This window comes from Mesoplodon mirus (assembly GCF_964341445.2).
Source record: "Mesoplodon mirus genome assembly, chromosome: 9".
NCBI lineage: Eukaryota > Metazoa > Chordata > Mammalia > Artiodactyla > Ziphiidae > Mesoplodon > Mesoplodon mirus.
Window position 1 is genome coordinate 93509744 of NC_138985.1, and position 25866 is coordinate 93535609.

The 25866-nt window shown below is 39.8% G+C and overlaps 1 protein-coding gene across 3 annotated transcripts in view; it reads right to left on the reverse strand.

Moving 5' to 3' along the window:
* The window catches only part of CEP41 (centrosomal protein 41), a 48912-nt gene extending 27434 nt beyond the window's left edge, over positions 1–21478 (reverse strand). For all 3 annotated transcript variants that reach the window (XR_014294957.1, XM_082632079.1, XM_082632078.1), the window contains exons 1-2: positions 21359–21478; positions 7867–7930 (exon numbers count right to left, since the gene is read on the reverse strand). Coding sequence is in view for 2 of the 3 variants with exons in the window: in XM_082632079.1 (XP_082488205.1) it covers positions 7867–7930; positions 21359–21391 (97 nt within the window). In the remaining variant the exon portion in view is untranslated. The remainder of the gene's footprint in view (positions 1–7866; positions 7931–21358) is intronic.
* Between the last annotated feature and the right edge of the window lie 4388 nt (positions 21479–25866).

Below are 25866 nucleotides of genomic sequence, written 5' to 3' on the forward strand. Positions count from 1 at the left end.
CTATGGAACAAAAGAAATATTTGAAGTTCAAAATAATTCTGATATTTCTAGCCATGGCTATACACTGGTGTTTGAGTTTATAAGAGAAGTAGCATCAGAAGGATAGAAATAAAAAATTATCTTTACCCAGGAAGAAGATATCAGTCTTTGAAGAGCTCAGTAGAAGGTGATTTGGGTGAAGACAGGAGATGCCACGAAATTCTTGATTTCTTGTGATTAACTCTGAATTGCTCACTGTTTGGTAAGAAAAGATTAAAGACCCATCTATTTAGCCTAGAAATGAGAAATGCTCACTCATTACCGTGCCTATTTCCACTGCTCTGACTGCAGAGCTTAAAATCATACCACAGACAGGAGTTTCTTACTTTTACTTGACCTTTAAAGTCACTCTGGTGTTTTCATAACCAGGACTCCTCACACTTTTCACCTCATGGCAGACATATATAAGTGATAATATTTGGACAAAATGCTGAGGTTTCAGCTGTCTCAAGCCCTGATGGCTCTCCAGAGGGTTAAAGGGATCTGTATCCTGGCTCATAACCCATAGGCCACTGTACTGAATACACAGGGAGGTAAGTCACAAAAATAAATAGAAAAAAAATTAAAATCTTTCCCTTAAACTGATTTTAAAATAATTTCTAAATCTGAAACAAACAAAAAATCGAAACTAGAATTAGATTTCTCACACACTGACTTTAAAATATGTTGAGTTTTAAGCAAGGAAGCATACTCTGGCCCTTCCAAAGGTATTATAAAACTAGTTTGGGAGACTTCTGCTTCCGGGAATATGAGGTAGATGTACTTTTCTCTACTCCTCCAGCTAAGTACAACAAAATCCCTGGACAACCCCCAAAATGGGAGAAAATATTTGCAAATTATACTCCTGATAAGTGTCTACTATCCAGAGTATATAAAAGAACTCTTATAACTCAATAATAAAAAGACAAATAACCCAAGTAAAAAACCAATGACATGAATAGCCATTTCTCCACAGGAGATATATAAATGCCAATAAGCACATTAAAAGGTGCTCAACATCATTACTCATTAGGAAAATGCAAATGAAAACCACAATGAGATACCACTTCACACCCACGAAGATGACTATAATCAAAATGATGGACAATAACAAGCATTGTTGAGGATGTGGAGAAAAAAAGAGCCCTCCTACACTGCTGGTGGGAATGTAAAGTGCAGCTACTTTGGAACAGTTTGGCAGTTCCTCAAAAAATTAAACACAGAGTTAACGTCTGACCAACAGTTCAACTCCTAGGTACATCAACCAAGAGAACTGAAAACGTATGTTCACACAGAAACTTGTACACTAATGTTTTAACAGCATTATGGCCAAAAAGCGTAAACAAACCAAACATCTACCAAATGATAAGTAGATAAACAAAATGTGAAATAGCTGTATAAAAGAATATTGTTTGGCACTAAAATGGAATAAAGTATTGATACATGCTACAACAATGATGAGCCTTGAAAACATTACGCTAAGTGAAAGAAGCCAGACACAAAGGTCACATATTGTATGATTCCATTTATATGAAATGTTCAGAAGAGGCAAACTCATAGATACAAAAAATAGATTAGTGATTACCACGAACTGGTAAAAGTAAGGAATGGGAAATGATTACTTTGGGTATGGGATTTCTTTATGGGATGACAAAAAAATTCTGCAATTAGATAATGGTGATGGTTTCACAACCTTGTGAATGTACTAAAAATGTCTGAATTGTACATTTTTAGAGGTTGAATTTTATGATATGTAAATTATATCTCAATTTAAGAAAACACACCAATTAGAAAAAAAGATTGAATAAAAAGAAATCCTAGATGGGATAAATTAAGTGTTTGGTATTATCAGATACACACCACTATATATAAAATAGATAAACAACAAGGTCCTACTGTATTGCACAGGGAACTATATTCAATATCTTGTAATAACCTATAATGGAAAAGAATCTGAAAAAGAATATATAGTATATATATATATATATAAAACAGAGTCACTTTGCTGTATACCAGAAACTAACACAACATTATAAATCAACAATACCTCAATTTAAAAAAATCCTGTACATTATACATAAAACAAACATAAGAAGACTCTAATAGGTAGAGAGAGGAAGGCAGACTGGTTAGGGACCTCAGGACCTGAGGAATGACGTAATGGCTGAGTTACCTGGGTGTTGTCTGTTTGTTTGTTTTTTGCCTCATATACACTAGACTTGGAGCTGAAGAAGCCAGAAACCCAGAAATACCAACGAATAGACCAAAAATATCCCTAACAAAAGCCTGCTGTCTCCAGCCAAAGGACAGCAGACAGAAAACTATTAGATAATAACTGCCTTTTTCCAGCCACATTCCACAGAAAAGCTATGTCCTACCCTTAACTGCCAGCAAAGGCCAGATGGGGAGCCTTGATTTCCATCCTTGCTGGACTGTGATGAGATGTCATCAAAGTACCAGAAAGAGGCTGGAGCTGAAAATGTACTCAAAATATAATTGCTGAAAACTTTTCAAATTTGGCAAGTGACATGAACTTCAGATTTACATAGAAGCTGAGTAAATGCCAAACAGGACAGACCCAAAGAAATCCACACCAAGATATATCATGGTTAAACTTCTGAAAACTAAAGAAAAAAAAATCTTGAAAGCAGCAAGAGATAAATGACACCTTACCCATATGGGAAAAACAGTTTGAATAACAGGAGATTTCTCATCAGAAATCAGGCGGCCAGAAGAAAGTGGCACAATATTTTTCAAGTGCTGAAAGAAAAGAACTGCCAACCTGGAATCCTATACCTAGAGAAGATACTCTTCAGGAATGAAAGGAAATCAAAACATTCTCAGATGAATGAAAACTAAGAGAATTTGTCACCAGCAGACCTATCCTGAAGAATGGCTAAAGGAAGTTCTCTAATTAGAAAGGAAAAGATAAAAGGAGTCTTGGACTATCAGGACAAAACAAAGAACACACTAAGCAAACCTATGCTTCTTTTCAAGTGCCCATGGGACATATACCAAGATAGACCATATCCTGGGCAATAAAATGAACATCAATACATTTTAAAAAGTTAAAATATACAGAGTACATTCTCCAACCACAATGGAATCAAACTGGAAGTCAATAACAGAAAGATGACAGGAAAATCTCCAAACACTTGTAACTAAACAACACACGGGACTTCCCTGGTGGCGCAATGGTTAAGAATCCACCTACCAATGCAGGGGACACAGGTTCAGTCCTGGTCCGGGAAGATCCCACATGCCACAGAGCAACTAAGCCCGTACACCACAACTACTGAGCCTGCGCTCTAGAGCCCGTGAGCCACAACTACTGAGCCCATGTGCCGCAACTACTGAAGCCCACGTGCCTAGAGCCCGTGCTCCACAACAAGAGAAGCCACCACAATGAGAAGCCTGCACACCACAAAAAAAGAGTAGCCCCCGCTCACCGCAACTAGAGAAAAGCCAGTGCGCAGCAATGAAGACCCCACGCAGCCAAAAATAAATAAATAAATAAATTTATAAAACAACAACAACAACAACACATGTCTAAATAATCCATGAATCAAAGAGGAAGTCTTAAGGGAGATAAAAAGATACACTGAACTAAATGAAAATGAAAATTCAACATATCAAAATTTGTGAGACACAGCTAAATCAGTGCTGAGAGAAATTTACAGCACTAACTACATGCATTACAAAGAGAAAAGCTCTTAAATCAATAATCTAAACTCCTACCTCAAGAATCTAGAAACAAGAGCAAAATAAGCAGAAGGAAGAAAATAAAGATAAGAGCAAAACAATAAAATTTAAAACAGAAAAACAAAGAGAAAATTGATGAAACCAAAAGCTGGTTCTTTGAAAGGTTCAGTAAAATGGAAACGGGCTTCCCTGGGGGCACAGTGGTTGAGAGTCTGCCTGCCGATGCAGGGGACACGGGTTCGTGCCCCCGTCCGGGAAGATCCCACATGCCGTGGAGCGGCTGGGCCCGTGAGCCATGGCCGCTGAGCCTGCACATCCGGAGCCTGTGTTCTGCAACGGGAGAGGCCACAACAGTGAGAGGCCTACGTACCACAAAAAACAAACAAACAAACAAACAAAAAGGAAATAAACACATACAGAGTGGAAAGGAAGAAATAAAACTGCCTTTTTTTATATGACATGATTGTCTACATAGAAAAGCCCAAGGAATCTACCAAAAAAATTTCTCCTTTACCTAATAAATGAGTTAGCAAGGTCTCAGGATACAAGATAAATATAAAAAATAAGCTATATTTCTATATGCTAGCAATGAACACATGGACACCAAAATTAAAAATACAATACCATTTACAATTGCTCAAAAAAAGTAAATACTTATGTGTAAATCTAACAAAACATGTATAGGATTTATATGCTGAAAATTATACAATGCTGATGAAAGAAACAACTAGAGAAAGCCCATGCGCAGCAACAAAGACCCAATGCAGCCAAAAATAAATGATAAATAAAATAAATACAAAAAAATTACAGCAATATTTCTTTGTAAATGTAAACAAGTTTATTCTAAAATTTACATGGAAAGGCAAAGGAATTAAGAGTAGCTAAAATAATTTTGTAAAGAAAAATAAAGTGGGACTAATCAGTCTAACCAATTTTAAGTATCCAATTTATTATATAGCTACAGTAATCAAGACTGTGGTATTGGCAGAGGGATAGACACATAAATCAATGGAACAGAATACAGAACCCAGAAATAGATGCACGTAAGTATGCCCAACTTGTTTCTGACAAAGGTGAACACACCAATTCAATGGAGGAAAGGCAACCTTTTAACAAATGGTGCTAGAGCAATTGGACATCCACAATCAAAAAATTAATCTCAATCTAAGTTGCACATCTTATACAGCAATGTATCATGGACTTAAATGTAAAACCTAAACCAAAATGTATCATGGACTTAAATGTAAAACCTAAACCAAAATGTATCATGGACTTAAATGTAAAACCTAAAATATAAAACTTTTAGAAAAAAGCATATAGAAAATCTTTGATACCTAGGCTAGGCAAAGAGTTCTTAGACTTGACAACAAAAGCTTGATCCATAAAAGGAAACACTGATATACTGGACTTCACCCAAATTGAAAACTTTTGCTCTTTGAAAGACCCTGTTAGGAGGATGAAAAGACAGGCTACAGACTGGCAGAAACTACTTGCAAACCATGTATCCAACAAAGGACTAGTAGCTAGGATATATAAAGAACACTCAAAATTCAGCAATTAAAAAGCAAACAATCCAATTGGAACACAGGCAAAAAACATGAACAGACATTTCACTGAAGAAGGTATACAGATACACAAATGGCAAACAAGCACAGGAAGAGATATTCAACATTGTAAGTCATTAGGGAAATGCAAATCACAAGGGCAATAATATGCTACTACACACCTATCGGAATGGCTAAAATTAAAAATGGCAACAGCACCAAATACTGGTGAGGATGTAGAGAAACTGGATCACTCATACACTGCTGGTGAGAATGTAAAATGGTCCAGCCACTCTGGAAAACAGTTTGGCAGTTTCTTAAAAAACTACAAATGCAACTGCCATACAATCTAGAAATTGCACTTCTGGGCACTAATCCCAGAGAAATGAAGACTTATTTTCACACAAAAATCTGTACACAAATGTTTATAGCACCTTTACTTGTGATAATCAAAAAGGGGAAACAATTCAAATGTCCTTCAACAGGAAAATGGTTAAACTGTGGTGCATGTATGGAATGCACCATGGAATACTACTCAGGAATAAAAAGGAATGAACTACTAATACGTGCAACAACCTGGAAGAATCTCCAGAGAATTTGCTGATGGAAAAATCCAACCCATAAACTTATATATTGTATGATTCCATTTATATAGCATTTGTGAAAGACAAAACTATAGAAATGGAGAACAGATTGGTGGTAGCCACAGGTTAAGGCACAGGTGAGGGTGGAAAGTGGATATGAGGGATCCTTGTGGTCATGGAAATGTTCTGTAGCCAGACTGTATTTATCAATGTCAATATCATGGTTGGGATAGCGCAGCACAGTTTTGCAAGATGTTACTATAGGAAACTGGGTAAAGGGTACAAGGAATCTCTGTTTTATTTCTTACAATTCCATGTGAATCTACAATTACCTCAAAATAAAAAGTTTAATTAGCAAAAATACTAGATTAAAAACCTCAAAATATAAAAGGAGATAGGCAATTACTTTGTATTATAAAAAGCAAATAGAAATATCTCAATTTCCAAAAAATTGAAATTAATTTCAGTTACCATTATTGAGTCAAACTTTGGTTATGAACTGAGGAATTGAAGGGAAAGAAATCAGTTTTCACTCACAAAACTCAATTCAACTTCCAGGAGAAAAAAAAAATGAAGCTATAGACAAATCTATATATCTGAAAAAGACTTCAGCTCTTACAAATTTTAATTTTAAGCAGGTTCCAAAAGAAATGCATTAAGCAGTCTTTAAAACGTTGTCCGTACTGCTCAGAGAAAATATGGTATTTTTAATCAAAGTACTTCCCTCTCAGAATAACTTATTCCAGAAAGGTGGGTCACAGTTGCAAATAAAGGGAGATAGGCAGAGAGGCAGGAGCTGAAGGCATTTGTGATAGAAGAAATGAGGCTGGAGGAAGCACTGGGACAGCGTGGCCGAAGTGACAGTACCCAGGACTTCACACCAGGTCTCCAACATCGACTTCCTCATCCTGCACACAAATCCTAGTTCTATCTCCTTTATTGAACTTCAGGTAAATCACATAATCTCTGGACTAAAATTTCCTCCTCCTCAAAGACAGAGATAACATTTTTTACCTCCCATCAAACAGGATATTTGCAAGGATAAATATCTGTACAGCACAAAAATGTTTGAAAGAAAGGTCCCAAGAAATAGTATCTGCAAATGTGGTTCATTTAAAACATTTAAGTCTATTTTATTTGGGGAAACATGCATAACAGAAGACTGTAATTTTGAAGGAAGCTGGAGAAAGAGAAAGACAAAATGAATGAGATTTAAACAAAGTCAACATCCCAGTTTATTTTCTCAGTTGTCTTGAGGTTACTGGTAGAAAATTCAGTATTGCTAAAGGCATGTGGTACCCCATCCACTAGCAAAACCATCTTAATAGGATGGATTTTCCACAGCAGACTTTAAGATGTTGAAAAAAACTAAACAACCAACCAAAATCTCACAAGACTGAAAATCCACCAGGGATCTGGGGAGTGGTTTTCATCATGACACTGAAAAATGTCAACAGCATGGAAATAAGCAGTAATGCACGCTTAAATTTCATTTTACCTGAATTGCAGCACTAATTTAATTTTGCCTGGTATTTTAGTTACTCATTCAAGTCTGTCTGACTCCACTTGAATCTAAGCTCGTTGATTACAAAAATCACAATTCACACTCATCGTTACATGTCCTGTAGCCCATAACTTTGCATGTAGTTGCACTGTGCAAATATGGAATTGAACAAACATGTGCAAGTATAATCTACTGATCCCAGTTTTAAGGAAGATACTTAAGGTGTTCCAAAATAGAGGCTGACGTCCTGATATTTATTAGCCTCAGTCCTGGAACTTATTAAACACTGTTTTTATCAGTTTCTCAATTTATAGTAAGCTCAATTATGTGAATGGAGATTTTTAATGATAATCTGAAAAATAGCTTTCAAAGATAAGTCCTGAGCTCAGAAAAACATCAGCCAAGACAGTAAGAAACTTTTAGCTATGATTTATACCAGGCATGACATGCTGTTTTTTGTCAATAATCGGCTATTAGATTTTTTAAAAGTTTTTATTTTCTTGTCTTTACTTACCAGTGTCTAGTCTTGACTTGATATGCTGATATCTTGGGTTTTGTGGTATCCTTTTGGCCAGATACTAAAAAATAAGAAAATTCACAAATAATTGGGTTAATGTAAGGGTAAGGGTGGCAAAGCTGGGAAAGAGATAAGATACTTTAAAAATTAGAACAAATGCTAAAATTTCATTGAATTTAAAGATGGAAGGAGCTCTAGAGGTCCAACCATTCCTTCAAATAGGACACTTCACACTACAGTATCTCCACAGGTGAAGATGGTTATCATGTTTCTGTCAAAACATTTCCATGTTTTGTCAAAATAATCTCATAGCGCTATGTAATTAGGAAAAAAAGCTCTTAAAAATTATTTCCAACACTGAGTCAAAATTGATCTACTTTCCATCCAGTCCACTGGTACAACCCAGAATAAGCCATTCCATCCTGCCTTAAGCAATCCATTAAAATAACTAAAGGCAGCTCTCTTGTTCTTTTTAATTTTAGTCTTTACATGATGGTTTGTAGGCCATCTTCTCGGATACCCTCTAGATTTTATCCACACATGCCCTAAAAAGTGGCACGCAGACCTGAGCACAGTGCCCAGATGTTGCCAGGCCAGGACCCGCTGCTTGCCTTGAGTCTGATGCTCCACAGAAGTCACCACGACGGCATCTGCTCTCGGGGCAGCTGGGGCGTATCATGGGCTCAAGGAAAGTTTATGGTCAGCAAAATGCTATGTCAGGTCTCCCCTGTCCTACGCTCTGGGAGTAAACTCTGAATCCAAGTATGAGGCATTTACCCATATTAAATTTCAGTGGTATTTTCAAAAGGCATTAAGTGAGGGAAGGCTAATGAATAAAAACATTACAAAATACAGTTTTCTTGCTCAGGCTTTTTTCTGGACTACAAGTATGAAAAGTATATGTTCAGTAACAGGTAGCTGTGGAAAAGGAAATTAAAACTGGGCAAAGCCTTCCAGCTTCATCTTCTGCCACTCTCCCACATGTTCCCAAGTTGAAGCTGCCCAAATGTTCCCTAAATATGCCACACTCACTCAGGTTCCAGTCATAGCAAATGTCTGCCTAGAATGCCTTTCCTCAACTTGTTCATGGGTAACACTTCGCTTCCTCTATAAAGCTGTCCAAGGTGGAATTAGGTACTTTCTCTCTGGTTCCTAGAGTACTGACACCTTGTACTATTGTTCACACCTCGACCTTCTTCCATAGTCTAGAATTTCCTTGAAGTCAGGGACAATAACTTACTCAAATTTGTTTTCACCCAGTACCTAGCACATGGTGGGCACATTTATTGATATTCAACCAATAAATGAATATCCAGAATGAGGATTATATTACAGCAACCACATAGTTCCTTAGAACAGAACATCAAACTTTAAAACCTGTATCACTTGCCCTTGAAAACATAGTTAACTACAGCACGTCCTGTTGGAGGACTGAAAAATAAATTTACGTATTAAAATACCTTTTCAAATGACCCACAAAGCATAAAAAAAATAGGGTACACTTCAATGTCTTACAGAATATCTATTGGTCAGAGTTCTGGATTTCAGAGACCAGGAAGAATTTTTTAAAACTGGGGTACCTACAGAGAATTATCAACATTTAATTTTGACAAGGACATCAAAAACAAAGCAAAACCTCACAACTACCATCTGCTATTTTAATACTTACAAAGTAATAAAGAAAAAAAAACCCAGAATAAAAAGGTCAGTCATTTAGTGCTACTAAAAAACTCATTGATATTGTCTGTGTTTTTCATTTCACCCCAGGCAAGTAAAACCTTTGTCATGGACGCTTAGCATTGGTCCTCAGAAGTAGAACCCCTGAGCTTCTTTATCCTCAGAGAAAGGCTGGAAAGCTCCTTTCTCCTTCTGATCAGTAATCCGCCATCGGTAAGAGAAAGTGACCAATGCCAATTCCAACTCCCTCTTAGATGAAGAAAGAGAAGATTCTTAAGTGAGAAAAGGAAAATACTCAAAAGACTGAAAAGGGGGACTGTAGGATGAGTTCTTCAGAGGGAGGCAATATTGTGGCAAAACAAAACAAAACCAAAAAACCCAGGGGAAAACGTGTGCCTGGTAAATTTAGGAAAGCTAAAACTAGAATTTAGTTATCTTAAGCTAAGGGATTTTCTTTTTTCTCTTTCATTTTCCTTCCTTCCTTTGTATTTTTATAATTCCCCTCTGTATTTTTGTAGTTTCTATATGCTGTTTCCTGTTTTTACTTTTGTTTTGTTTTTCCCACTAGTTTCCTAGCAAAGCTCCTTTGAAAGATTCCAGGCTAGTCTCTGCTGAACCAAGGGGATTTGTCCATACCTCAGCCAACATAGCTAAGAAGTGAGGGTGTCTCTGGGGACCAGGTGTGGTGGCAGCAGAATGATGGGGGGAGAGAGTGTGGACAGCTGCAGTCGTTGAGCCCTTCCCACCCCCGGTTTTCCCTTACATAGACTAATGAGAAATCCATATGCTACAGTACAAAAATGCAGTGTTTCTTTCCCATTTTCCCATTTTGGTCCAAATTCTTGTTCCTGACTTTCTGGTACCAACCATAACGTAAAACTATTTGTGTTCCACTCTACGCAGTGCACCACAGAGTTTAAGGAACTGCCAGACTTTTTTCCTTAAAATCCTTGCTTTGGGGGTGACTGTTTCTTGACCTACTGACCAACTAGCTTTTTTTCAATTACATAAACAGGATGGAATGGTGGAAAGTGAAAGAGCTGAGAAAAGCAGCTGTTTCAAGGAGGACTATTCATTCACTCAACAAAGCCTTATTGAGCACCAACAATTCATTCAGTCGACATTTACTGGATGCCTACTAGGAGTAAGCCACCGTGCTAAGGACACAGAGGTAACAAAACACAGTCCTTCCCATCCAGCTCTCGCTGATGCTGGGAAGAGAGACAAGTGAACAGACGTCACACTGCATGATGAACAAGCAGAGGGAAGCAGGGGGTGCAACAGGAGCATGTAAGATTGGCACCTAATCCAGACTAAAAGAGTCAGGAACTGTTTCCTGAGGGGTGACTTCTGAGCTGAAATCCGAGGGCTGAGAAAGTTAGTCAAGTTAAAGGAGTGCTGGCTGGGAGCTACACGGTTCCTGGTAACTGATAGACCTGGAGGACAGTGGGCAATATGGGGTCAAATGAGGCTGAAGAGACAGGTGGGGGCAGAACACAGAGGGCCTTGTATCCATGCTAAGAAACCTAGATTTTATCCTGTGGATCAAACAGGGGCAATTTTGCTCTCCCAACTCATGGGGACACCTGTCAATGTCTGGAGACATTTTAGGTTGTCAGAACTGGGTGGTGGGTGTGCTACCAACATCAAGTAAGTAGAGGCCAGGGATGTTGCTAAACATTCTACAATGTCAGGAAGACCCCCAACTCCCAAAAAAGAATTAGCTGGCCCCAAATGTCAATAGTGCTGAAGTTGAGGAACCCTGGTGTAGATGATGGGAGTCACTGAAGAAGGTTAGGGAGAAGGGATGGGATTCTATTTCCATTTTAGAAAGACCACTCTGGCAGCACTCTGGAGAACCAACAGGATCATAGTCAAGAATGGAGGCACAAAGATCAGGTAAGAGGTTGTGCTCGGAGGATCTGTGGTCCTAAGAAAGCAGCAGTAGAGATGAGGAGAGGGAGACAGTTTGAAGAAGTCTTTAAGATATAAAATCTTTAAAACTGACTAGTGTAACAGGGGAAGGACAGTGATACCATTCCCCAAAAAAGGCACTTATGGAGGAAGCATATATTGAAAAACATGATGTGTTCTGTTTGGGGCATTTTGAATATAAGGTATCTGTGGGTTATCCAAAACGGAAGTGGTAAGCTGGCTATCTGGGGGGTCTGGAGATCAGGAGAGATTTCTGGACTAGAAAAAACAAGATTTGGGGGAAGCCATGGGAATGGACACAATCACCATTGGAGAGTGTATAGGCTGAGAAAAAAAAAAAAACAACATTTACGGTCAGGTGGAGAAAAGCACTGTGGGTGAAACTTGCAAGAGGCCAGAAGAAAGTGGGTCATGAGAATTAAAGAAGAGTTTCAGGAAGAAGAAAATGGTCAACAGTGATCAGTGCTGTCAAGTCAGAGAACAAGAGGTCAAATATGAACAAGCGAACAAGAATGCAGGTCAGGGAAGAGAAAACAGAAAAGTGAATTTGGATTGAACACACCAGGACACTGCTGATGACCCTGCTGGATGCAGTTACAGTAAATTGACAGGAGCAGAAGCAAAAACAGCAGGTTGAGTGTTATGAGAAGGGAGGATAGTAGCCAGATGGTCTTTTTTTTCCCCCTTCAGAGTTGCTAAGGAATCGTTTTTGTTGTTTGAAGAAAGGAGAGATTTGAGGTTGTTTATAAGCTAATGGGCTGGATAAGAGGTTGCAAATGAAGCAGGCAGGTATGAAAACAAGGGAGTGGGAAAGGATGAGGCCCAGAGCCCAGGTGGAAGGTGCAGCTTTGGACGTATATTTAAGATAATGAAATAAGATAGGTGGTCATGAAGAAGTTCAACAGGAGAAGGGAGAAAGTTGAGAAAGTTCATGTTTGTGGTACTCGTACAGGCTCTTTAAAGCAACCAAAAATGACAGAAGCCCTTTGGGGGCTTACATCTCTAGGGAGGGTCAAAAGATAATGCCCTCCCTGTCTACCCACCCCATCCCTGCTCTTTAACCTCTGGTTGGCTTTTAAGACCCAGCACAAACACATCTTCCAGGAAGATTCCTCCTCTGGGGGGCCCAGTCAGATAGAAATCTCTTCCCTGCCTGGACTGTCACAGCACTTTGTACCATTAACACTCCTCAGTGCCTGCACTTGGGACAGAGGCTCTACCTCTGTACCTGCTACAAGGTCTTGCTCCAGTGTGAGAAGAATAAGTACACCAAATGGGTGGAAATGGTTCTGAGAGCTGAGCAACACGCAGTGTGCGTGCTAGTGCCCTGTGGGCAGCACAGACGTCGAGGGCTCGAGGAACCTGAAACAAAAAGATCGCTCTCACACTGCGGGTGATAAGGGAGACTGCATGGAAGAAATGGCACTGGAGCTGTGTTTTAAGGGTTGAGCTTCTGCGGGTAAAAAGATGGGGAAAAGGGATGGAAAAAGTATTCTAAGTGGAGGAAATTATAATAGCAAGGCCACTTTAAAAGCATGTTTAAAGAATGGCAAGTTGTTCTATTTGCTGGAGAAGATCCAACAACAACAATAAAGGAAATCGCTGCTAACGTTTATTGAGCACTTAACTACGTCGTCAGGCACTCAGCTAAGCATTTCTCTCCATTATCTCATGTAACCCTCACGACCACCAATAAGGTATATACTAGTATTATCCTCATTCTATATATTAGGAAGCAGGCATAGAGAGGTGGAGTGACTTCCTGAGGTTAGCTGGTAAGAGTGGTAGAACCTGGAATTAAACTGGGCAGTCTGGCTCTAGAGCTTGAACTCTTAAACACTTTACTGTGCAGCCTCATTCAGGCAGGGGTTCTGAATATGGGGTCCACTGATGGGCTTTAGGAGGTCCATGAGTCCCATGAAACTGTATGTAAAACTTTGAGTATATGTACATTTTTCTAGGGAAAGGGTCCTTGACTTTCACCAAATTTTCAAAGGGGTCTATAACCCCAAAACGTTTAAGAACGGTGGGTATATGGAATCCTGTGCTGTAAGGCTGGACATGGATACGTAGGCACCAGGTGGAGATCCCTGAATTTAGGCTGAGGGTCTGGACTAGGCCCTGAAGACAATGGAAGATATCAGAAACACTGAGATATGAGCCACACAATCAAAGGAGTATTTTGGTAGATTACTAATATATGCAAAGTGAGACCAGGCTTTGTGAATACATGGATGTTGTAGAAAAGGGAGAAGAATGAGAAGTCAACAGTGGGATTTTTCTGAAGGAAAATCACTAAAAAAATGAGGGAGATTGTCTGAATCACAAGTCATTCAAAAATGAATGAGCTTTTCTGACTTCCCACTTCTTTTAAAATGGAACTCACAAGGTTGTTCACATTGAAATTGCAACCTATGTAGTAAGATTTACATTTAAGGACTAAAAAAAATTCCATTATATATTTTGTTCAAAATTTCTCTACTTCTCTCATTTGTATAAAGAGGACGTCAATAAAATATAAAGGGACTAGGTGTCAACTTTAAAAGGGATTTTTGTTTATGGGAGTTTTAATCTGGACCAATCCTACCAATCTCAAACACCAACCCCGACCCATGTTTGCGTGTGCAGCAGCCCCTACTCTGCCAGCAGCTACCATCTGGGGCTGACTGTAGTTTTCAAGATGGCCACAACAGAACTTCCCAACCACTCACACTGTGATGCTGACACTCCTCCCAATGAGGGGTGGGGGCCTGTGTTCCCTCCCCTTGAATCTGGACGGGTCTGTGAATGATGGAAGTGATGCCATATGACTTCGAGTCTAGATCATAAAAGACAATACGGCTTCCACCTGGTTCTTTCAGGACACTTGTTCTTGGAACCCAGCTCAAGCTACAAGGAAGGCCAAGTCACATGGAAAAGGCCATTTGTAGGTGATACAGCTGACAGCACCAGCTGAGTTCCCAGCCAACAGACTATATCAGCAGCCTAATGTGAATGAAGAAACTTTCAAGATAACTCTAGACCCAGTTTCTGTCCATAAAACCACATGAGAGAGCCCAAGTAATTGCCTAGCTGAGCCTAGTCAACCTCCAGAACTGTAAGCGATAATAAATAAATGACTATTGTTGTTTAAAGCCACTAAATATGGGGGAGACTCATAAGAAACCAATATATAATTGGAACACCAACCCACCCTTTTTACTTCCTAGCTAAGCTCGTTGTTTTTGTTTTTTTTGTGTGGCCATGCCGCATGACACATGGGATCTTAGTTCCCCCACCAGGGATCGAACCTGTGCCCCCTGCAGTGGGAGCATGGAGTCTTAACCACTGGACTGCCAGGGAGGTCCCCCTAGCTAAGCTCCTTGGGAGAAAACAAAAAAACAAAAACTACACTGAGTAACTGCAACTTACTCCTCCATCCACTGCAATGTGGCTACTGTCCCCATCATTCTACTGTGGCTCCTGTAGGGGCTAGCCAATGTCAGAGATCCCCTGATTGCTAAATATAATGGCTGCTTTTCAGTCTCTAACTTACCTGACCTTTCGGTACACTGTTATATAGTCCCACCTTCAGCTTTCACTTGGCTTCAGTAACAGCTCTCTCTCCTAATGCTCCAATCACATACGGATGATTCTTCTGTCAGTCACTTAAACACTGTGTTCCCCAGGATTCCATCTTCTTAATCTATAGGTTCTCTGTCAGCCATTAGGTTTAATTCCATTTACATGCTTCTAATTTCCAAATAGTGAACTCTAGCCTTGACTTCTCCCAGCGCAGATATATTCATTTACTCATTTAACAAATATTTAAGGAACAATTATTGTGTGCTAGGCAGTGGCACAGTACAGACAAGGTCCTATCTTATCTTCCTGTAAGTATGCCAAAAATAAACAAGCAAATAAAATAATTACAGGTCATGGCCTACTGGGTGAAGACAGCATATTGAACAAATGCATCTAATTTCACTTCCTTCCAAAACCTCAGTAAAACCTCATTAAAAGGATACTATTTTACAGACACAAAGTCCAAAAAAAGAGAGAGTAAGAGCGGGAGAAGTGATAACAAGTGATTTCTGAAGTCTAGAAAGCACATCAACAAGTGAAAATGACTTGATGGACTCAAGAAAATCGAAGGGAAAGCCAAGAAAAATTATTAAAAGGCCCAGGAATTGGCAGCCCCAGGCACCTCCAGAAGTGGGAGTAAAAGGAGTGACTGAAATAAGCAGATTGGTTGAAGGCTGAATGAGAAGCTACAGGATCTCCAAAACCTTCTCCCTCTGTGCCCCTAGGTGATTGCCCTTTCCCCACCATAGCAGGTATCTATAGATTTATTCCCTGGAAAGGGTTTCTGGACTGGGGGGTGTCTCCAGACACAGGGAAAGGATATCATTACTGAAAATAGGGGTATTAGGTGAATGATTCATACTAATGTTGAAATTTAGCCCCTAACCTTAATTCTTCCAAGAATTCAACTAGGTCTTTACTCTCAGGAGAGGGGAGGAGTCCTCTGGAGAAAATGACCAGCCTGAGAGGAAAGAGCTGAAGATACAGATTTGGGAAAGGGAGTCCCCAAATCATGGCCCACTGAGATCTTCTCGTAATTAAGCTCACATCAGCAAACTCCTCCCAAATATACAGAGATCTCAATCACCTTTTTAAGTCTCCTACTCAAAAACACAGATTAACAATTTAAGATTAAAAGAAGTTTGAGAACATTTCTATGTATGGACTGAATTACGTCCCCTCCAAATTTGTATGTTGAAGCTCTAACTCTCAATGTGACTGTATTGAGATAGGACTGTACCTCTTTGGGAGGTAATTAAGGTTAAGTGATGTCATAAGGGTGTGGCCCAAATCCCATAGGATTAGTGTCCCTATAAAAATAGACACCAAAGAGCTCATTCTCTTCCCTCAAGTGCACACTGAAAGAAGAGGTCATCCAAACACATAGCATGAAAGTGGCCATCCACAAGCCAGGAGAGAGTTTTCACCAGAAACCAAATCAGCCAGCACCTTGATCTTGGACTTCCCAGCTTCCGAAACTATGAGAAATAAATTTCTGTAGCTTAAGTCACCCATTCTGTGGCATTTTGTAATGGCAGTCCAAGCTGACTAATAAAAACATCACCAACAAAACAAAAAGAAAAATAGCAATATGGAGGAAACTGAGACTATGTATGGAGAAAACATATTTTAAAAAATTATCATTAGAGAACATATCCACACAAAAACTTATACAGGCATATCTCAGAGATATCGTGGGTTCTGTTCCAGACCACCCCAATAAAGTGATTTTTGTGATAAACTGAGTCACAGAAATCTTTTGGTTTCCCAGTGCATATAAAAGTTATGTTTATACTAAACTGTAGTCTATTGTGTGCAATAGCATTATGTCTAAAAAATACATGTATGTATCTTAATTAAAAAATACTTTCTTACTAAAATATGCTAAACATCATCTGAGCTTTCAGCAAGTCATAGTAGTAACATCAAAGATCACTGATCATCATAACAAATATAATAATAATTGAACAGTTTGAAATATTGTGGTAATTACCAAAATGTGACACAGAGACACAAAGTGAGCAAATGCTGTTGGGAAAATGGTGCCAATAGACTTGCTTGATACAGAGTTGCACAAACCTTCAATTTGTGAAAAATGCAGTATCTGCGAAACGTAGTATCTGCGAAATGCAATAAAACTAGGTATGCCTGTATGAATACTCACAGTAGCATCTTTCATAATAGCCCCAAAGTGGAAATAACCCACATGTCCATCAATAAAAGAATGCACGAGTAAAATGTGGTATATCCATGCAAAGGAATATTATTCAGTAATAAAAGGAGTGAAATACTGAAGCATAATACAACATGCATGAACCTTTAAACCATTATGAAAGATGCCAGTCACATAAGACCAGATTTTGCATAATTCAATTTACATGAAATGTAGAGAACAGGCAAATCCACAGAGACAAAAAGTAGATTAATGGTTGCCAAGACTGAGGGGTGGGGGAATGGAAGAGACATGAGAGGACTGGGGAGTGATGGCTAGAGGTTACAAGATTTCTTTTGGGGCTGATGAAAATGTTCTAAAATTGATTTTAGTGATGACTGCACAACTCTGTGAATATACTAAAACCACTGAATTGCACACTTTAAACAGGTGGATTTATGCTGTGTGAATTATTTCTGTCATGCCATTATCAAAAATAAATAAATACATATATAAAACAAGTAAAAAGATATAAAAAATTTTGCTCTACAATTATACCAAGTACTTAGGTAAGAGTTAAAAGAAAATAATTAAGTTGAGGTATATTTTTCTGACACAGAAAGATGTCCGAGACATATTAAGTGAAAAAAGCAAGTTAAAGAACCATATAAACAATGTTATAACATTTGTGTAAAACAAAACCCCCAAATAGAACTCTCTCTCTATATATATATACACACACATATGCAAATGCATAGATAACGTTTTGGAAAAGATAACTATGCAAAAAATGATAAATAATGATATAGACATTATTTATAAAATTTTATAAATAGTAGAGAATAAAAATAAAGATATAAACTCCAGGAAAAACAACAAACAATAAGAAAGAAAATGTAATCCTACTGATCACTGCTCTGGCAGTAATCAATATTTACAGTCATAGGAAAAACTCAACTGTGAAAAAAAAAATCCAATTAGAAATTAGGCAGAAGACATAATGAGATATTTTACCAAAGAGGATATACGGAGGGTAAATAAGCACATAAGAAGATGTAAGATGTTCAACCTCAGTATCAACTAGGAAAATGCAAATTAAGACCATGATGAGATGTCACTACACATCTATTAAAACAACTAAAATAAAAATTATTTACAGTACTAAATGTTGCCAAGAATGTGCAAACACTGGATCTCTCATACACTGGTGCTGGGAATGTAAAATGGTATAGCCACTCTGAAAAATGGTTTGACAGTTTCTTAAAAAACTAAATATAAGCTTACCATACAACACAGCAACTGCACTCCTGGGCATCTATCCCAGAGAAATGAAAATTAATGTCCATACAAAGAACTGTACCCCAAAGTTCAAATCTCTATTTGTAATGCCCCAAACAGAAAACACCCAAAATATCCTACAATAGTTGAATAGTTAAACAAACTGTTATACATCCATACCACAGAATACTAATCAGCAATAAAAAGGAATGAACTATTGCTACAGGCAACAACTTGGATGCATGTTAAGGACATTATCGGAGTGAAAGAAGCCAGTCTCAGAAGGTCACATACTGTATGATTCCATTTATGTAACATTTTCAAAATGACAAAATTACAGAAATAAGAGGACACATTAATGGTTGCCACGGGTTAGGATGGTGAGGGGGAGGAAAGTGGATGTGACTAGTAAGGGGTAGCCTGAGGGAGATATTTGCGGTGAAGGAATAGTTCTCTATCTTAATTGTAAATTGACACACTTGCAAATCTTGATTATATCAAATCTACACATGTGATAAAATAGCCTCAAACTATACACACACTGTACAAATGTCAGATTCCTGGTTTTTATATTGTACTATATTTACATAAAATATAGTCACTGGGTGAAGGGTACATGGGGCCACTTTGTACTATTTTTGCAACTTCCTGTGAATTTATATATATTTCAAAATAAAGGTTTTTTAAAAGGACGTTAGAGTCCAAAACACAGTTCTTAAGAATTAAAAACGTGATGGCAGAAATTAAAAACCAATAGAGGGATTGGAAGATAAAGTTAAATCTCTCAAAGAGAACAAAAAGACAAAGATCTGGAAAACAGGAGATAAAATTTAAGAAAATTAGGGAACCAGTCATATAGAAGCAACATCAGAATAATGAATTCAAGAAAGAGAGGATGGAGAAAATTGAGGAAGAAAGTCAACAACAAACAATTTTTTAAAATTTTGCGGAATAGAAAGGACATGAGTTTCTGGCGCCCACAAAGATAAGTGAAAATAGACACATAACAAGGAATTTTTTGTGAAACATCATAACACTGGTGACACAGAAAATTCTACAAGCTTCCAGAAAGGAACAATCAAGTCGCATACAATGGAACACAATGGCTTTGAACTTCTCCACAACAAAAACTGAATAGTAGAAGACCACAATGCAATGTTTTCAATATGCTGATGATTTCCAACCAAGAATTCTATACTTAACCAAACTCTCAGGCAAATAAATATGAAGGTAGAATAATAACATTTTTTAGACATGCCTAATGTCGTAGACATAAATTTAAAATATTTATTTCTTATGCACTCTTTCTCAAGAAACTACCGGTAATTGTGCCCCATGAAAACAAGAGAGTGAGCTGAACATCTTTACCCAGAGCACAAATGGACAACCGCACAGGGCAACCTGGCTCTTCTACCCCTACACTCCTAAGACTATTCCTCCTTTTTCTCCCATATTTCTGATCTCATTAATGGCATCAGCACCAATGAGTAACCCAAGCTGGAAACCTAAGTCATCCATCACACTCTCATTTCTCAAAGCTCATTATTAAGTCATGATGATTTTATCCCCTAAGTATTTCTCTCTGTCCCTAGTTCCATGGCCTTACTTTAGGTCCATATCATAATAACCACCTAACCAATCTCCCTATCCCCAGTTCTGGACTCCTCAAATCCATTCTCCACAATGTGGCTACAACCACTGCCTAAAATGCACATCTGACCATGCAACTCGGCTACTTAAAACTCCAAAGCTTCTCAAATTCTGACCAGCAGGCAAAATAAATACACAGTGGTCAAACCACTACTCTCCACACATACCTCCCCGACATCCACGGTAGACATTATAATCCATCATGGCACTCCCCTACAGAGCCTAAACTCAGCCCCACAACTTTCTCAGCAAAGCTCACAGGCATCCATCCTGAGATGAGACACGTTGCAACTCCTGTTCACTATAAAGGCCAAGAACGCTGGCAAGGCACAGAAGGCCTTTCCAGACTTGACTCCTGCCTCTCTACAAGGAACTATCCACTTACATGGTTCCCAGCTCCTAAACTTGGCTCAAGATGTTCTCTCTACCTGGGATGCTTCTTCACCTGGTTAGTAACTTCGGATTTCAGACCATCTCCAGGACCCTTCTCTCACTCCCTCAGTTGAGTCCTAGCTTTCTTCTGTGCTCCCCTAACATCCTGTTTCCCAACCACATTGAACTCAAATTTTGTTTATAAGTCTTCCTCACTAGACTGAACTTATTAAAGGACTAAAAGGCCTTGTCTTATCTCTTTGTACTTCTAGCACTCCCTGCACCTTAGGAATCCAGTAAACATTTGTTGAGATGAAGTGACCACATATGCAGCAGGGCACTGGAGGTGAAGCAGACAAAAAAGTAAAACGTCTTAATCGAGCAGAGGGTAAAACTAATGTCATATTTTGCGTCCTTTCCAAATGGCTTGGTCTGCTTATTCCTCCTCTTTCTGTACCCCAATAATCAGAAATGATGGCTCCTTTGATTCTGTTCCTTTAGCGTTTTGGGCTTCATCCAGATGTTACTTATATTTTGTAACTGCCACTCCTAGACTGTAAGCCCTTTGAGGGAAGGGACTTGTGTCTTCATGCACTTCGCTCCTTTGAGCGACAAATACAGTAAACCTGCGCGGGATGGTGGCCAGGCTACCCAGGCTCCGAGTCCCCCAGGCCCGCCCCGCCTCCCTCCCCCCTCCCCCCCTCCCTCCCCCCTCCCCCCTCCCCCCTCCAGACCCCTCCTCACGCCGCCGCTTCCCGCCTTCCGGAGGGCGGAAGTCGCAGGTTACTGTTCCCTGCCCACGTGGAGCCTTTTCCGGTACGACCGCCCCCTCCGATTCTCCGATCCGGACCTGGCCCTCACCTCAGGATTCCCAATGTGCCTCCGGACAGACATATTTGCTCCAACCGACCACGCTCGGGGTTCTAGCCTCACCGGTAACCTCTAACCCTAGCTTCCTACTCCCACAACCCAGCTCAGGCGCCTCCCTACAACCTCTTCTCCGATTGGCCTGCCTTCCCCTGCCAGCCAATGGGTGCCCTGTTTACTCTCTTATTGAGGGGTTAAGGGAGAGTGAGACGCCACTCAATGGTTGCCAAGGGCAACGCGGGACGCCGGCCCTTTGGGCTCTCCGCTGGGCCTGAAGACGCCAGCTTCAGCGCGGGAAGAGGGGCGCGGGGGTGGGGGGGAGGGGCAGGCTGCCGACTGCGCGTGGGCGGCTGCGGAGAGCTCGAGGGGGGAGGGGCTCGAAAGTGTGGAAAAAAACAAGTGTTTCTAGCTAATGTGGAAGCACAAATACCGCGCAGGGCCATCCCCCTTTAAGGCCGTTGTAGCCAAACATCTGGATACTTCTTACACAACAGGGGATAGATATGGGATATGGTTGTTCAGCAGGGATGAGAATCTGTAGTTTATTATTTTCAGGTTAAGTTAGTATGCAAATTATGCAAAATATCATGTGGAAATACAGTAATTATTGTTGCTTTAAAAGCTTTTAGCTAGCAACAGAACGGCAACCTTAATTGCAAAGCACACACATCATTCTGTGATTCATCATTCATTTAACAAATATTTAATAAGCACCTTATGAGAAAAGCTGCAGTAGGTTTTGTGGAGGATGGGAGGATGACTAAGACCCAGTCCCGTTGTCATGGAAACCATTGTGACTCCTGCCATCACCCACCACCTGTTCTTATTCCAGATCTGAAAATTAAGTCCTAGCACCTTTACAAAACAATCGCACACACAGTTTGACTTGGCTCCAAAATGTCCCGCCAAATCCATCAAAATTATTATTTCCTTTTACATGGGAGGAACAATACAGTAACCCTTTGCCCTTTGCTCTAAGTTGTTTTTCCAGGAATGGAGAAAGGTTACCCTGAGCTGTTCATAGTGGCTGGCTCTCTGCTTGTGAATAATTGCATACATCTGAGCTGCTTCAGGGTCTGTGCAGATGACCCATTCAACAACATGGCCTGACATGCCCTTGTCCTCTCAGACTCCTCAGAAACTCACCCTTCAGGTCAAATCTTGAATCGTGTTGTCAGTCAGAGCCGCTTGCCCTCAAGGATCACAGCTGTCTCTTGGCAAGTTCACGCCTCCTGATTTTTGTTTTAACTTCCGTGTGTTCTCCAATCCTTCAACTCTCCGCAATTCCCAGTTCCACTCCCCTCCACTAGAATAAGGAAGAGTTTAGAGACTGCAGAAAATTAGAAGGGGTGGGGTGTGGGGGGGATATTTAGAAGGCTTTGCATAGCAACCAGGGCTTCTAGACACATTACGACTTAGAATGTATGCTTACCTGGTGCAGAGTCGGAGTGGGGTGATGATACAGATTATAGGTAGAATAAACAGGAGAAAGGAAAGCAGAGAGGGAGACAATAGGGACGAAACTAAGGGGTGGTGAGAAACAGGTAAAGAGATTTAAAGACATTTGGAGGTAAAAAGAACATTTGTTATATATATGAGAAGAGGTAAGGAATGCAAGGAATAGGAAGACGCCAAGGATGGTTATAATTTTTCTAACTCGGGGACTGAATAGATGAGTGATAATGCATTAATCAAGTTAAAGTACAATGGAGGTCAAGAAATCAAAAGAACAGAAAGTACAAGACCCAACAGCCCAATGAGCTGGAAGTTCAACTTCCATTTATCAATGTTTGGACTCACTTCTCTCTATGGTTGACTCCCTTTTGTTCCAGAGCCTATGGGAATATCAGGTTTCTTTGCCTCAGTAGTCATTGTGATTGTCAAATTTGGGCTGCATATAAAGCAATCAGAGATATTATAGAAATGTGGCTTCTTGGGTCCAATTGTCAAAGATGCTGACTCTTTGTGTCTGGGGTGGGAATTTAGGAATCTGTAATTTAAATGCAACTTCCCCAGCTGCCACCCGTGATTCTGATGCATAGGATCCAAGGGCCACACCTTGAGAGACTAGAAGAGCCTCCCATTTCCTTCATATTTTGCCTCAGTGGAATCCTTGGAAAGCTTAAAGCTATAAGTCAAAAGGCTTTCAACATCATGAGTTTCTCTTCAGGATTCCTTTTGGGTCCTGCTATAGTAAAACTGCATAAAAATTAAAGCAAAGTTCTTATCGCCAATATGAAAAGTACGTAAATGGCGCAAAATGATAATTCATAGAAGAAAAGCATGTGATAAACTTATGAAGAAATGTCTGACTAATAAGGAAAGAAACACAAAATGAAACAACTAGATCCCATTTTTCAACTAATGAATAGAAAAGGGTTTTCTCTCTTTTTTTAATGATAATGCTAAGTGTTGGCTAATGATTCATGAAACAAGCATGCTTATACATTGTTAGTGTGAAAAGAAGTGAAAAATAATGCAAGAGTGGGCCCTCAAATTTTAATATGCTGAGGATTCTTCCTGAGGATAATCAGGGAGATGCACAAAGATTACAGACACAGGTATTTATTGGAATCTTATTTAAAATGATGAAAAATTGAAACAGTCTAATTGAACATTAGTTTAAAAATGATTAAAATAAATGATGACATATCCATAATGAGTAATTTTATGGAACCATTAAAAAATATGTTTCAAGGAATAATTAAGGTAATGGAGAACTAACTGTTCCTGATGGAGTAAAGGGAAGAGCTGGAAAGAATTTTTTATTTAATAGAATCCTGATTTGTGTGGGGAAAAACACAGGTATCCACACACACAAAAAAAATTGACAAAAAAATATTTAAAATGTAAACCATCTTAGGATTATGGAATGGAGACATTTGTTTTATTCTTTACACTTTGTACATTTTTCAAATTTGCTTCAGGGACTATGAATTAATTTTATATCTTAATAAAAAAAATTCTCCCCCTAAGAAACAAAAAACCTGATTCTGACTTCAGCCTGAAAATTATCTCTGGTCTTTGTCTGGGCTGATTTAGAGCCGAGCTGAATTCTGTGTAATTCTGCCCTCTGAAGTGCTATAGCTCTCCCATTCTTGGCAGTAAAAGACTCTCCAGGCACTTGAGTAAGATCCTTGCAATCAGAGTTCTGATTGCTAAGAGGTTCAAGCTTTGTTTGTAAGAGAAGAAGTTCTAATTCTTTTCTTTAAAAGTTCCTACTTTCACTGATTAATCTTATTTTTCATGAAGTTAGGAGTGCTCTTGTGAACTTCCATTTGTTGGATGTCTTCTTTTTAACCCTGTATGTGTTCTAAAAACCTTTTAGTCCCTACAGAGTCAGTGGGAGTCCCAGATAGCTAAGTGTGGCTGGCTTAGGGCTAGTTAGTGTCTTAGGTGGCCCTGTGCTTGGTCAGTCCCCTCCCCCCAGCCTCCCTTCCCCAGCAATTAGTTGGGTATTTGGGTATTAAGCAGACTGGCCCTCTCTGAGCTAAAACCCTCTGGACCCTGTCTCCCCGCCTTCATGCTGAATCCTTCCTCTCCTTCAGTCTCACACCAATTAGCTCTTCATCCCCTGACCCTCAGCTCTCAGCCTGGTTTCCTGCTCAGAGCCCAGCACCCTCCCCTCAGACCTGTCTCATGACATTTCTTCTGGGATTTGGGCCTTGGCTCTCTTCCTCAGCTTCATTTACCTTCATTCCCTAAATGACATGCACTTCTAGATGTTTAAGGAAATAATTCTGCCCAATCCAGTCCAGTCCTGGGTCTCTTCCCTGAGCGCCCAGAAATGGAACTGCTCCTGAGGCAGTGAACCCACAGATCCACAGGCCCCATGCAGTGATAATTCTCTGCAGTTCTGATAACAATTTGATGTTGTTCTACCTGGCGGTGGAATGTGCCAGGGAAGGAGCACGTTAGCCTCTGCGTGGAGAGCTGACCCTTGCCCTCCTCCAGCTTAGGACAGAGTTGAAGTACTTGACCTGGGCCCAAAGACATCAACCATACTTGCAGCCCCTCCCAGGGGAGTAATACCTACCTCCCAGGATATCTTTGGGACCATTACAGGCTACACTGCTTGCTGGTGAAACAAAGAAATTGGCATGCTGGTTGCATACCTGATGGGATTGGCATTCCCACATGTACAGTTCTGTGGCCACTTCTGAGAGCCACGTAAGACTCTTACCTGTGGTAGAAAGGATGTATAATGTCTCCTCCCAGGGAGATCTAAAAGCTTCTTTACCACTTGTGAGCCTAGGGCATTTGGTTGTTATATGCTGTGTTCTGCTTCTGGCTTGGGATTTGCATAGAACAATGCTTTGCCACAGAACTAGCTCCGAGGAACTCTGAGGAGCCAGCATAGGTCCTGGGATGGTCCACCCCAAGGGGACAGAGGAGGAATCAGTGTTGGGAGGTACCTGTGTCACTCTGGGCACAATGGTCAGTTGGAGAGCTTGTGCCCCATAAAAAGGCCAGTAAAAGTGGTTCCAGTGTGTCATATGGTC